The 14,753-nt window shown below is 39.5% G+C and overlaps 3 protein-coding genes across 5 annotated transcripts in view; all 3 read left to right on the top strand.

The window, feature by feature from the left end:
* The window catches only part of CDC14A (cell division cycle 14A), a 54,892-nt gene extending 50,444 nt beyond the window's left edge, over positions 1-4,448 (top strand). For all 3 annotated transcript variants that reach the window (XM_033067824.2, XM_033067826.1, XM_033067823.1), the window contains one exon: positions 2,644-4,448. In XM_033067824.2, the coding sequence (XP_032923715.1) occupies positions 2,644-2,673 (30 nt within the window). In that variant the 3' untranslated portion in view covers positions 2,674-4,448. The remainder of the gene's footprint in view (positions 1-2,643) is intronic.
* A 966-nt stretch (positions 4,449-5,414) lies between these two features.
* On the top strand, positions 5,415-8,678 carry GPR88 (G protein-coupled receptor 88). Its single transcript, XM_033067593.2, has one exon. It carries the CDS (start codon positions 7,571-7,573, stop codon positions 8,639-8,641), a length of 1,071 nt encoding a protein of 356 aa, XP_032923484.1. The 5' UTR covers positions 5,415-7,570; the 3' UTR covers positions 8,642-8,678.
* A 103-nt stretch (positions 8,679-8,781) lies between these two features.
* VCAM1 (vascular cell adhesion molecule 1) overlaps positions 8,782-14,753 on the top strand; it is a 40,811-nt gene continuing 34,839 nt past the window's right edge. The window contains exon 1 of the mRNA XM_033067749.2: positions 8,782-9,595. The gene's annotated coding sequence lies outside the window, so the exon portion shown is untranslated. The remainder of the gene's footprint in view (positions 9,596-14,753) is intronic.

The raw sequence follows: 14,753 nt of genomic DNA, 5'->3' as shown, positions 1-14,753 counted from the left end.
CAGGCTGACTTGGTCCTGCAGTTGCATGTCTGCAAATACAGTTCTAGTGCCTCAGTGGATTTGGTGCTTATTTTCTCTTCCAGGAGGCTTTCTGTGCCTCCTCTAAAAGAAAAAAATGGAAGTGATCTAAGCAGTTGTTTCAGCATAAACTTCATTAAATATCCTTAACTGTAGTGAAACTATCTAATTCTTAGTTCTTTGTTTAAATGTCTGTTACTTGGGTATAAAATGGCAAGCTTGACACGGCATGGGACCACTGTAGGAATACACATTGAGATTTCTTCTCCATTAACTGATTTTATACTCTCATTTTTGCAATTCAGCAGTCAATTTTCTTTGGGGTTTTTTACCTTCTATTTTTAACTCTATTTTAAATAAGATTTTGTTAAATCCAGCAAATTACTTTTAAAATGGATTGGAGATTTTTTTTTAATAAAGATTTCAGAAACATAGGCCATACGTTGAGTCATGGCAAAGGTAAATTTTAAAATAGAAAACTCCTCAAAAGATTGAAAAGAAAAAAGAAAGAAACTACAATTACAGGCTTTGAAACTTTGCAGTCAATCTTTTCAGACATGTGAAGAGATTTTAGAGCACAAATTACTTCTCTGAAAACGCCCCAAAAAAATCAAAACAAGTCTCTCCTGCTATATTTAAATTTTTCAAACTCAAATGTAAATCTGTATACTTTACAATAGCTCAGTTGTTTCAGTTATCACCATGTTTTTAGTGATAGAAATTTATGTGAAGTCACATAGATTAATCAGAAAAAAAAGCTGTTCAGATTTAATTATTTACCTATATTCAGAAAAGACTTTGAGATGTTAGGAGGAAATCATAGGGATGTGAAGTAGAGTTATGATGAGGATGGGAACACAGTGAAAAATATTTCTCCATTTGAAAGCAAATAAACTCTGCCTACCCATCTGTAAGGAGAATTACCAAAACATGCTATCCTGTTTCCAAACAATACATGCTGCTGGGTATTTGGGGTTTTTTAATATATTTTCTTGATTTCTTTTTTCCGAATTTTTTGTAGCTTGGATTACTAAAAATTTTAAGAAGTACAGTTTAAACTTCAGAATCTTCAATTTATGGTTTGCTTTTTATTGCAATTGTGATATAGAATTCCTGGTTACTGCTGTCTGCTGAGTGAAGGGGCTGATATTCTCAGTTCTGTGTAACTAACACTTGCTGGTTTTAAAAGTGTACAGTGCATTCTGGTCATCTCTCATCTGTCCAAGCTTAAAGTAATTATTACTGTACAACATATAGTATATATGACTACATATAGTATATAGAACTACATTTCATGCCTTTTTGAAATGTTTATTAATGAGCTTTACTCAGGATTCAGTTTTGATGGATCTATTTCAAATACTGCACTAATTAAGTGTAACCATCTTTCCAGTTGTTAAAATACACTTCTGAAAATAAGCCTTTGAGGATCATTAAGAGAGAAGTTTCAAGTGCTCATTAATGAAAGGTTATTCCTTCTGCCTTGCTCTTACTAAAACCAGACATTTTTCAGTCAGTGGTACTCAAATCTATATGCTGACAGCACTTTTCTACCTAGGAAGAAATATCCAGATGGTCTCAAATCTTCAAGATGTGAAAATGCATTTAAAAGACAACTTTGAAAATATACACTGAGACTTAAAATATAGAGGGAAAGTAGTTGTGTGATATTAGAGCTATGAAGATATAGATAACTTACTGTGCACTTGACTAACAGGTTTCACTATGGGTGCCAAAGAGCATTTTCTGTAACAACTAGTTAGGAATAGTAGGAAAATGGAAGAGAAGACTCTGAGGGTCCAGTGTGTCTTAGGAGTCATGTTGGTCTACAGTAGTTCTAATTCTGAAGAATTGGTGCAGTTTTAAAATAGGTTTGGGGGTTTTATTTACTATTTATTTATAACCATACTAATCTGGGACAGCTCACCACTGTACAAGACATTCATCAGAATGATTTCTTAAACACATCTGTATAGGAGCTAGTAACGTGACTGGATACTGTCTAAGCTGATTAATCCGTTTTAGTAAGACTTTAGACTTCAGTAGAAACAGAAATGTAAATAAATACAGTACAGCAGGTTATGATTTTCTCTTAATTATACTGACTTGATAGTAATCCAAATGAACCATTTGCAGTGCTTCATTTTCATCTGGTTTTGGTAGCATACATAAATTTATCCATCTGTGTAAATACTGATGTAGCTTTTTTCCTCAATAATGAGCTACATCATGTATTTCCTGTATCATTATCTGAATCAACATCTACAGTAAGCTGACTTTTACAGTAGCAGTTGGATTCTCATTCAGGATAAGTGGAAACAATTCAGTTACTGCAGCAGTGGTATTTTGAAGGACTTATAACACTTCTTTTAAGAATCTCAAGAAACTGGTTTGGAAAAATAAGTGTAGATACAGGAAAGTTGATGAACTTTACTATACTCAGATTTTAATTTCTTCTGTTTTACTTCTGTATTACTCTTTACCTATGTAGAGATTCAGGTTCCCCACCAACTCTGTTTATGTTTCTTCTTTCTGTCCTTTGTCTACTCTTTAAGTGAAAACTACATGTTATATATAAATAAAACCTCTCCAGTGAGTTTTAATCAGTTTTTCTTCTCTGCACAGTCCCTTCAATCTGAGTATGTTCAGTACTAAAGCCTTGCTGCTTTGGTGAAACCTGCTGAGCTCTTCAAATCAATGCCCTTCATGATGGAGAGAAACTGAAAAGAAGAAGGTGTTCATTAAAAGGAGGAACCTTCAATACAAGATGTATTAAAACCTTAACACCAAGAGGAAACTTCCTAACAGGCAGAAATTTACTGTTAATGACTACTGCAGATGCACTGAAGTTGAATTTATGGAAATTACTACCCCATGTTATATACAAATTTAAATTTTTTATGTTGAGACAGCTTGAATATATTTCTAATGAGTTTCATTAAGACATTTATTAACTTGTGTACAGTGTTAAAATGTGTATTAAAAGAATATTTTGGTAAACTATATAAAAATTATGTAAAAACTAGAATATATTTTAATTTAGGGTCTACTTTGCTACAGAAATGTGTATTTTAAAGATTTTGTACATGTTTATCAAAGGTATAAATTTTTTTATGAACAAGAGATTTTTCTTGTTTTATGGGTCCATCATTATTGCTTAGAACCTAATGTAATTTACTTTTTCACTAATTGGTCTTCTGGTAATTTGATGGAAGTCTAACTAGTGAGAGACTTGTTATTACAATATGAACTAAAAGCACTTGATACATAGTGTGCTTTCCACCTCTGGCTGCTAACGTTTCTCAAGGAAACACTATGAAAGAAAAATAAAGGGAAAATATTTGTCGAGATGTGATGTAATTACATCTTCTACTGCAACAAAAAAGTAATTTATGTGATGACTCAATTGTACAATTAACAGTCTTTCAATTTGTCTTAAAGGATTTATGTTTTGTTTTCAATGTAGAGTGTTAACTCTTGCTATGCAATATATGCTGCAAAAATGAAGGCAGACCAAACTGACGTTGGTAAAAATGTACAATGAAATTAGGTAGCACTGCATACTTGCATGCTTTCAACCTACATTTGGCAGTGTGTGTACAATTTCCTTAGCAACACACAGTAAATCTTGGATATATATTAAATTTTAGCTATCAACTGGATGCTTCATAAACCTTTACATTTGTTGTTTAGCATATAGCTGAGGCAGCCTCCTGTATCACGGAAGGTTTTTGTCATAGTAAAGACACTCTTTGCTCTGTGGAACATTCAGTTCAGTCAGATGTAATTAGGAATGAGGCTTAGGATGAAATGGTGTCACAGGGAGGTACTAAAGATCATGTGTAACATTTTCAGAATTCACAAGTGCATGGTAAGGAAGAGAATATAAGCAGCTGTGAGGATTTGATTTGCCCTCATGTACAAGACAAAAACAAAACGGCTTCGTTACCTGATTGTTTTTCCAACATATGCAGAAACTTGAAAATAAAACTTAGCTGAACTGTCAGTCTTTGTTCCCAGAGGTCTGTGACTATCCTGCATTTGCTTTACAACTGATGTTAAGTGCTACATCATTTTTTAAATGGATCAGATCACAAATTGTTATGGAAAGTTGTACTGAAAGTGTTAAAAAGCAATACTGAGAGCAGCTATAAAAATCAAGATCACTGAATAAAATTTACATGCAATACTGTACATTTTTGCAACTGTGTATATATAACATATACACACACAAAGTAGCATATGTGTGTGCATATATATATAATAAACTGTATATGAATTATAGATTAATGGTAAGGTAATTCTACCTCTCAAAGAATTTTCTCATGTACTTTGTTATAAATAGTTTTCCTTAATAAAATACTGATTAATTTTGAAATGTAGATATATATACATACAGCTAATTGATAATAAAATGCCTTTATAAGCCAGCTTCCTTGTTTCTTGGTTTTTTCTTAATCTTTTGATGATGTGATTTCTAATTGAACATAACTCTTCAAAATCACCTTCTTTCCTGTAAACCATGTAATGTACTTAAAAGTAGGATGGCATTGCAAAAGGCCATTAGGAAGATAGATACCTTTTTTAACAACCTCTCTAAACCCTCTTGTATTTGCTTTGTATAATGCCAGGTATTTAATCGACGTGTGGATATTATGATGATAGGGTTATATTTCAAAATACAGTAATTTCAGAGCTGTGTCTGAACTGAGGAATCCTTCCTGGGTGAGGCCCCTTGTTACAGGTGTAATATACCTTGACTTTTTTGCATGTGCAACAGGTCTCTTAGTCCCACAAACAGCAGGTTCTTTGTTCATAAGAATCTAAACAATTTCACTTTCTTTAGCTTTTTGTCCTTCCTTCAATTTAAAACTAGTCATTAAATGGTTCTAACATTTGTTTAACTCTGTTGCTGATTTTCAGCAAATTTGTTGCATTACATGATTATTTATCTATTATTTATTAGTGCTTAATATTCCTGTCAGCCTCTCTTGCAATAGATGTAGATAGTGTGTAACTGTTCCACAGCCACTCTAAAGGAATGGAAAAGCTGGGAATAGAGCAGATGATTTCCAAGTTGCCCAAATTCTGGTAACAGTCTGATCTAAAAAGACATCAAGAGGTTTCTGCCATTGCATTTGGAGGAACGGTGATTTGAATGTGCAGAGTTATTATAGGAAGAACAGCTAATTAAAAGGCTTCTAACACATAGGAATCAACCTCTCCCTTGGCCTTTTTCTAGACTCTTACTGATCTATTAGCTGAAATACATAAATACCAGCTTATTATATTATTATACATAAATATATTATTATATATAAATACCAACTTTTTTTTAATTCATAAGTAAGTCAGTATTCTGCAACAATCAACTTTTTAACAACAAAAAAAAATTTGGAACAGTGAAAGGTCAGGAAGGACTTTTAGAACCTAGTAGCTTTCAAGAAATAGCCTGAATTTTATTTTTTATCCTGTGTTCACTTGTCCTTAAACTCTACCATTTCTGTTCCTTCAAATATAAATATATCTGGTTCTGTGAAAACAAGCTGTAGCATGCAAGATCTCTAAAAACATGAATGGATGGATTACATAAATCTAAAGGTCTTTATTGGGCATAATAATCTGTGGCTAACATCTTATGAAACAGTTAATCATCATCATCCCAAAGTATGCATTATGAAGCTTTTCAGTTAGGGAGATATTTCTTGTTACAGATTCAGAGACTATTTTTCAATTACAGTACTGCAGAAAGAGGAGGATTTTAGTTTCTATAATAACTGTTCTTTACTGACAGCTAAACAATGAAAGGCCTCAAAAGGTTTGACACTTGATTAGATCTACACTATGAAGTGCAGCAGGCAAAAAAATATGGTAATTAAGGGCCTGATCAAGTAAATCACTGAGCTATGTCTTTAACCTTAAGCATATGAGCCATCTAATTAATTAAAAGTGAACATAGATATTCATGTTTGTAACAAATCCACCTTTGGATCAATATTTCTGTCAATTGTTAACATGAGCCTTTTTGTCACATAAAAGATGTGCTATATTGCAAGATCCATTAACCCACACAAGTTAACTTTTTAAACTTGAAAAATGTATATTGCAACTATAAAACTACCTCCTAATACATTATTTTGATATTGTCATTTGTTAGCATCAGGAGTTTAAGATCTAAAAATGCCTTATGGTCTCTGGTACAGATAATACCTTACAAGCTGCGATTGCTTGCTTTTGTAGCCTGTATGTAACCTACCTGTAAAAGCAACTTTTTTCTTAAGCTCATCACAAAATTAACCAGTATTCCGATTAATTTCAAAGTAAATGTAAGTTCTCTTACTGAGTTTCTTATTAAGTCTTGTCCAGGTTAAGGATGGTTCATATTTTGTCCCTGTTTGAGTAAAGCATAGTAGAGTTCCTGGGAGAATCCCATGACGAATTATTCTCCATCTGGGAATGGATTGTTATTGCCTACTCTTCAGTCAGTTCTTAGTCCACCTCAGGAGCTGTTACTCATCTCTCCAGGAGCTAATTTTGGAGTGAGACCGTTTCAAATACTACACTGATTCTGTGTTACCTGTGTGTTCACTAACACCAGTTTTCACCTCTGGCAGAGTGGCAATGCAGGGTTTCCTGTGGGCTGAGAAAAGGCTGAGGTTTATGAAGAGATGTAAAGAGATTGAGAACTGGCTTCCTCAAATAAGTACTGTCTTACAAGGATTGGTATATCTATTGCGTTTGAAAGAATTCATTTGGAAAGTATATTGTTATTACAGATCAGTTCTAAAATTAACTAAAATTGCAGAAGCATACTGAGCTTTCTCTTATCAAAAATAAGATCAGGTAAAAAATCTGTTAAAAAGATGATTATCCAGCAGAGGAATTTCTACAGTTTATGGACTGTATTTCAGACAGAAGTCACTGATACTGGTTTAAAACCTTCCTTCAAATGAAAGTTGTGTAAATGGGTTAGACCCAGAAGACTGGTAAGGCACGGAGAAAAAGAGTCAGACTGTGTAGTTGGAGTATTTCTGGAGCATGATAGGGTTTGGCTTTTTTTTTTTTTCCTTCTTGATTTAACAAGTTGAAAATCTGCTGAATAATTCATGAAGAGTGGAAGGGCTGAATCTTCCTGGAATGATATACAGTGTACGTACTGTGGCACAGGAGAAACTGCAAAGCTTTGTATCAGTTGCTGCCGTTTCTGCTGCCGATTGCGAGGTGCTGCTGCCTTTGCTGTTTTCACAGCTACAGAAACCTCACTCGTGCTTTGGTCTGCCAACAGCCATTTGCCTCCCTATGGACCCACCTTCACCAGCTACAATCTGTGGGCTCTCTTGCTGCCTACCTGCCTTGGACACTGCTGGTTTTTGGATCGTTACTGCAAACAGCATTTTCTGGACCTTACAGCTTGTATGACTGAAACCTGCCTTAGAGTCTCTCAGCTGCACAGCCTCCCGTGTGCTTGGTGAGGACTCCTGCAGCAGAACTTCTGACCCAGACAAGGATGGGATTTACAGGGCAAAGTCAAAACTGAGTTGCATTCAGCGAGATGCCCAACGCCTCTTCCTGGAGTGCTAGCTCGCCTCTGCTGCTGCTCTGGGAGGACTCCTCCGGGACCCGCATCTTTCTGTCGCTGCTCTACGCAGTCTTGGCTATCTCAGGGACTTTATCCAATGTGATGGTCATCTATTTAGTCTTCTCCTTCAAGAAGCTGCAGACAACCAGCAATGCCTTCATCGTGAACGGCTGTGCGGCAGACCTGAGCGTGTGCGCCCTGTGGATGCCCCAGGAGGCTGTGCTGGGGCTGCTGCCCCCCAATTCCTCCTCCCTTCGCTCGGCGGAGTACCGGCTGCTCCGAGGGGGGCTCCTGGGCCTCGGCCTCACCGTCTCCCTGGCCTCGCACCTGCTGGTGGCTTTCAACAGGTACGTGCTCATCACCAAGCTGCCCAGCGTGTACCAGGCCCTCTACCAGCGGAGACACACGGGCTGCATGATCGGGCTCTCCTGGGCCCTCGCCCTGCTCCCGGTCCCGCTGCTGCCCGGGCTCTGGACCCTGGGCTCAGCCCAGTCGGACGGCAGCTCTCGCTACACCGCCCTGCTCCTCGCCCTGGCCGTGCTGGGCCAGACCGCGCTGCTGCTCCACTGCTACCTCGGCATCGTGCGGCGGGTGCGGGGCAGCGCCAAGCGGGTCAGCGTCCTCAACTTCCACCTGCTGCACCAGCTGCCCTTCCCCGCCGCGCCGCCACCGCCTCGCCGCGCCCAGCGCCGCCTCAGCAGCGTCTCCGTCCTGCTGCTCTGCTGCGTGTTCCTGCTGGGCACCCAGCCCCTGGTCTGGGTCAGCCTCCTGGGCTTCTTCCTGCGCCCGGCGCCGCCGGCGCTGCAGGCCGCCAGCTGGCTGCTGCTCTGCTCGCTCTCGGCCCTCAACCCGCTGCTCTACACGTGGCGCAGCGAGGAGTTCCGCCGGGCGGCCCGCTCCGTCCTGCCCCGCGGCGAGGGCCCGGCCGCCGCCCCCCGCCCCTCCGCCGCCGCCGCGGGCCCTGCCGGCGCCCCGCCCTGCCCGCAGCTGCCGCGGCGCCGGGGCACGGGGAGCAGCGGCAGCGCCGCGGCCGCGCCGCGCTGAGGGGCCGGGGCATAGCCGGGACCCCCGCGGGCACCTCAAGCCGCTCCCGCCGGCGGCCACCGCTCGTCGGGCAGCCGAGCCGGCCGGGCCCCGCCCCGGTAGCGCTTCTTCCTCCACACGTTCTCCTGTTGCTCCTTGCTGACCCCACGCACTTCTTGCCCGCTCCCTGTCCCACCGCACGGCCCCGCAGCGCCGGGTGCTGCCCGAGGCACCGGCACGGACACTGGGGCGGGATCTCCCGCCCGCCCCCTCAGCCCCGCTCCCGGCACGGCTGCTGCCGGGGCCGGCCCGGACTCCAGCCAAAGCGGTGCATTTAGGAATCTGGGATAACCGGTAAATATGGCAACGCACGTAACTGTTGTTATGCTCTAGAGATTTCAGTATGAGACAGGCACCTAGACAGCTCTTTCTGAGGCATATGCAAGTTTGTTTTTATAAAATCAATGTAATTCTTTCAGCATTTACAGTAGTCCTTTGAAGTGAGCTCCCTGAGCACAAGGTTCGTTTGTGAAGAACTGGCAGGTGTCTCATTAAACACACACGCACACAGACACTGGGAGCTGCTTCCTTTCCCCCTGCATACCTGATCTCTGCTCCATGCAAGACCCTCCTTCAGCTTTCTGGCAAACTTCAGGATGATGCTGTCAGTGGAAACTGTTAAAAACAAAAACATATTCACCTTTGTGGTGATCTGGTTGGGATATTTTGTTTTGAAAGCTCTTTAAGGCCTGTTTTAGCAAAGGCCTTTGCCTATGGGCACTCGATAAAATACAATGCAATATGGAGACTGGTGGTGTCCATCTAACCTTGTCACCTGTTCAGTTACCAGTTTGTCGTGTTTCTCTTAGATATATTATTGCAGAAGTATGATTTCACAGCGTCTGCCAGATACAAAACAACAGGTTCTGTGTGGCATTTGAAAAGGAGACAGCTCCTCGCACTGAAACTGCGGTGGTGAGTGCTGCAGGCCCATTCCTCCCAGGAGTGGTCTTGAAATCCTTGTATTTCCTTCTCTGTTGCTTGACTTCCTCCCTCCTCTATTCCATCGCAGTTGCTGTTGTTCTCATGGTGACGATACTTAGTGCTGTGTTTGCCTTTTGGCACAAATGTCTGGAAGAAGCGGGTTGTTTTCTGAATCTTTGATTGTGCATCCACAAGCAATATCACCTTAGTTGTGCTGTCTCGAGAAGAATGGCCTCATGGAACATAGGAAACTTTGTCACAATAAGAGTTTGTTGCACTGGGTGACACAAACTTAGAACTCTCATGAGGATAGTTTAATGGTGGGATAATAATAAGGAAAAGACAAGCATGATAGGTAGTAACATAAAAGACCCTTTGGCCGTATTTTATAATGTCCCACACACTCTGCCTGCTTTATCTGGTGGAGTTTGGGTTTCCACAGAACGTGCTTTAAGAGAAAGGGAAGAATTAATTTTTTACCCAAGACTGAGACCTGTTAGGAATCTGTGATACAATGATGTATTTAAAAGCCCTATACAAATATTTTGTGTCCTTGCATTAAAAAAATCTCCATCATCACAGATGAGATACTTGTTAAGGTCAGGATTTGAAAAACACAAACAATGAAGGCCTCAAAAGGATTATTTTTTTAATTGACATCCAGAAAAAGTATGAACATCTTCAAAACAACTTTAGCTACTTGCAAACACCTATGGAAAACTAAAATAAGTTTCCTTGAGTCTGAGGCTTACAGAAAGCTTCTTCCTTCATCTTGGAGATAGTGTTCCTCTGAGTGATGGCATCAGAAAGATGCAGAGGGCCAGCAAGGAAATACTGAACATACAAGATTTATTTTATTAACACTGTGCACATATCTTGGAGAGTGAAGGAACCACTATATCCTTGTTGTAATATCTCATCCTAATTGCTGTGGCTGTGCTTTAGCTGTCTTTGTGTAGCAAATGGAGAAAGAAAATTGCTTCAGCCTTCCCAATACTGGAAAATATTCTGGTTCACTTCCAAAATAAAGTTCAACCAAGGGCCACCCGAGGGTAAGACACTGTTCAACTACAAAATAATCCTTAGGCTGGAACCTACAGAAGAATGCATATTGCCACCTCCCACCACGGCTAAAGGAACTCAAGACACTTGGTAAAGCTCAATACTGAGCCCATAAGCAAAAAAAAAAATCAAACTTAAAAATTAGACAATGCCTCTGCCCTGTTTTTTGCTACAGAACATGTTAGTCTGGAATTAAAGCAATAACTTGTTTCAGAATTCAATGTCCTAACCATCAGATAAGTGGAAGTTCTGGGCTTCTTCCCTTGTGAAATAGCATGCAAGTTAAATCTGAAATGCCTGTATTTTATATAGACCACATTTTAAATGCAAATATGTATAAAAATGCTATGATGTACAAAACTCTAGACAGCTATCCTTATGCTATGCATCAATTCCAGAAAACAACTGGAAATCCCTTGGAAAGTTTGATGTAATTACATCTGACTGTAAATCTTTGACTGTTTTAATATACTCAGGTGACCTGAATAACATTACGCAGAAAAGAAATTAATTTAAAGTAATTAAGAAAGAGTATTTGTCTCAAGATCAGTTTTTTTGAGAAATTACTGCTCTGTAAAGTCCTGTATGCCTTGTTTTACAGCCATAATCTTTGTATTTCCACATTGTAAATACTCCATGGTAAATTGCAATGGAAGCTCGGTTTGGCTCAAGTTCTCCTGCCTGTGTGGTACTGCTTCTTGGTTAAGGAAATGGATTTCTTCTCAGTTTTTGTCATTCTATGCTTTAATTTACAGATGATTTATATGTGTCCTCTGCTAGTTTAGTGGTGATTTTTCTTCAGTGTGAATTTCTGTCATGCTCAAACAACTAATTACAGACAGAAGGGATATGTTGCCAATTGCCCTTTAAAATGTCTCAACCAAACACTCTTTCAAGAGGTGTAAATGAAGACGATGGAAAATCCTGTCACCAATTCAAATGAAGCTTGCTTGAACTGAGTTGCTCCTTTCCTCTGGTGTTGTGCCAAGCAAGTTGTCTGAGCATAGCCTGAAGCTGCCCTTCCTAGATTGGCTGGCATTGACATGTCTTAGCTGGCTTGATGTGCTTTAGATGGGAGGTGAGAGCTCATTAAACATTGAATTTATGATGCAGTAGTGATAGAGGAGTGCAGTTGTTCACATGCAATAGTTACCTATTCCTTTGCTATTTTCTCTGGCTTCTGGAAAGAAGAGAAGGTAGGAGTCAGTAATAGTCTGGATGAATTGTGGCCAGTTGCACTGATGTGCTTGAAAAAGTGCCATTTGATGTATTATGGCCCAAATAAATCTGCCACTCAGTTTGTGGATTGCCCATACAGAAATATATGTGGGACCTGCTTTTTGAAAATACAATTTTGATGCCTCAAAATAACACCCTGAGGTATGGGTTATTTGTGAAAACTGCTTGTAGAGAGTGTTCCTGAAGTTAGAGTTTGGATTCAATCTTTTGAAGTCACCTTTAATTCAAAATAGTTATGAAAAGCTGTAGAGCTGCTTTGTGAAATTAGGTAGCTACAACAATATGATACTCCACCAAAACTGGGCAATTATTGCCCTCAAAAAAGAAAGAACAGGCAGCAAGGTGAAGCTGGGAAATTATGACAAGGGGAGATGAAGAAGGCAGGACAGGGGCACTAGCAGTTTGATTGTAAGAAACAGCACAGAGAAAAATCTGAAAGCCAGAAGAGGCCTGGGATTATGATAAAAATTAACATCTCAAATTCTTTGATTCTCTGTATGTGAGGAAATAGAATTCTATGCTTTTCTTAATAAATAAAAACATGCACTTGTATTCTCAATTTCTTCCTTTAACAAAGCATTCCATACACCAGCAAATTTTCTTTAAACTCTGAAATCAAAAAGGGTATGAGTTGCATCAGCAGTCCTGTGGAGACTGTGTTCAACTGCAGTACTGGACTGACAAGCAGAGTTAACATTTTAGCTAACCTCCAGATTCAGTCAGCCATAAGCACACTGTGAACCTTTTTTTTCTAACTACCAAGTTGATGCTATTTTTAAAAAAACCCACATACAGATTATTTTCAAATGAAGACATTTAAGTGTAGCATTTCATTAAAGAAAAAAGTGACAACATATACTTTAGCTTTCTATTTCATCTTAAATCACATAACTAGATTATTGCAATATTCTTTAAATTCAGAAGTCCCTTTCTCAAATGGCAGCGAAAATAGCTTTTCTCGTGACTGTTTAACTTCTAAGAAAGCTACTTCTTTTTGGTCTTTTATGTCAATCCTTCCCATGCACTGTCATCATTTTACCAGGGGTAATAGTCTATTTTCTTTCCTTCTCTTTCCCTTTCTTCAGTATCTTCTGTAATTTTCTTCACTAAGGGAAAAGTTCTTGATTCTGCTGATCAGGGCACAACTGCTTGAGCAGGGTAAGTTTTGGGAGATAATTGTAAACTAAGACTAAAGAAGTGGTGGACAAATCCCACATACTTAAATATTTACTTAAAGAGTGAGTAGGCATTGAAGTTGGGCTTTTACTATGCAGATCAGTGGACCAAGTTCTTGTCCATGTTTACAGATATTTGCATTTGAGTAAGGCTGTGTAAAAAAAGGGCAATATGAAAAAAATTCCAAAAATAGTTGAAGGCTGGAGAAAAAACCTTTTTGGCTGAAGAGTTCAATCATAGTAACTTAACAAAAGTGTCATCATTACAGAACAAGCACATTTATGCTTATTATGCTTACCACTCTGTTGCCATACATGGTGATCTAATGATCTCTTCTGATGTGGAAAACATGACCTTATAGGAAAATAGCTCTGCTTGAAGAGTGTGGGCCACCTTGTCTGTTTATTGTCAAGGAGTTCAACATGGTAAGGGCCCCTGTACAGTTTGCCCTACCTCGAGTCGGGATGGATATTCATGAAAATAAAGAACTGGAAACAATCCTGAGGAAAAAAAAGAAGTTTGTGGCTGCTTTCTTGCCTGAAGCTTTGGGTTTCTGAAGAGGCATAATAATAACCACTCCAGGAAGGTTAACTGTTTAGTGTTTAGGGAAAACTGTAGGATGTCTAACCTGCAACCCCAGACATCAGGCTTGTCGCCAGTTTAGAGCCAAGCTTTTGAGAGTTGTTCAGAAGGAAGGCAAGCTACCAGCTGGAAGGGGAACTCAAGCCAATCAAAGGAGCTGTGTAGCACCTTAGACTTCACCATGCTGAACTTATCCTCTTGTAAGACAATGGGTTGAAGTTATGAATAATAAATGTGCCTCTGCCAAAATTTTTCAGCATTCTTTAAAAGTCTCTTTTTTCTGTACTTCTGTGAGATTGACTCCTGCTGCTCTAGAATTGACAGCTGATGAAAAGCATAATTAGTATTAATTACTAAAGAAACACAAAGGAAGGAAGAATAAATCTCATCCTTACTGGACTGAATCAGCTCTGGTGGTTCAAGAGCCAAGGCACACAGAACAAGAACAGAGCTGCTGTTATTGAAAAGATTCATTTAAGACCAAAGATGCCTTGTGTTCAGGCTGTCTTCACCTGCTCTGTGACAGTCTTAGGGCAGAATTAAAAACAGAACTATGCTTCAGGCAAGAGCTGCATCCCTCCTGATCTGTTCTGAAGCTGATGATGTGATGGAGGTGTAATGTCAGTCATAAAGCAATAAAATGAGCATTAGCAACAGAGGAAAACTGTGATAGGGAGAGCTTGAGAAACAAAGATGATGAATTGAAAAATAGTCAGTATTATAAAACATTGTGCAAACTTTGCTTCATGTGTGTTCCATATCCTCTATGTTTTCTTCTGAGCCCTTTATCTGCCTTGCCTCTGTGAACCACAGTGCTGAGATAACCAGTTTCTTCTCAGCCTGGAACCTCTGACACTGAGTTTGATGTAATTTCATTAAGCACATGTTCCTGTGATTCTCTATAAACTTTGCATCTTCCATTCTAAGGTTCAGTGAGATGGCTGTAGCAGTGTTGTCACTGTGGAGACAGGAGCACCAAGGTTTGAACAGAGTTAGTAACCAGAAATATTGTGAAGATATGTGAGTAGTACTTCTTTATGTCTAGATTTGAAGATTATTCTTCTGTCTTTTATTGCATTTCACCTATGAC

Source organism: Catharus ustulatus, chromosome 9 (assembly GCF_009819885.2).
Source record: "Catharus ustulatus isolate bCatUst1 chromosome 9, bCatUst1.pri.v2, whole genome shotgun sequence".
Lineage (NCBI taxonomy): Eukaryota > Metazoa > Chordata > Aves > Passeriformes > Turdidae > Catharus > Catharus ustulatus.
Note: the sequence above shows the minus strand (reverse complement) of the source record. Positions and strands in the feature narration are given on the sequence as shown.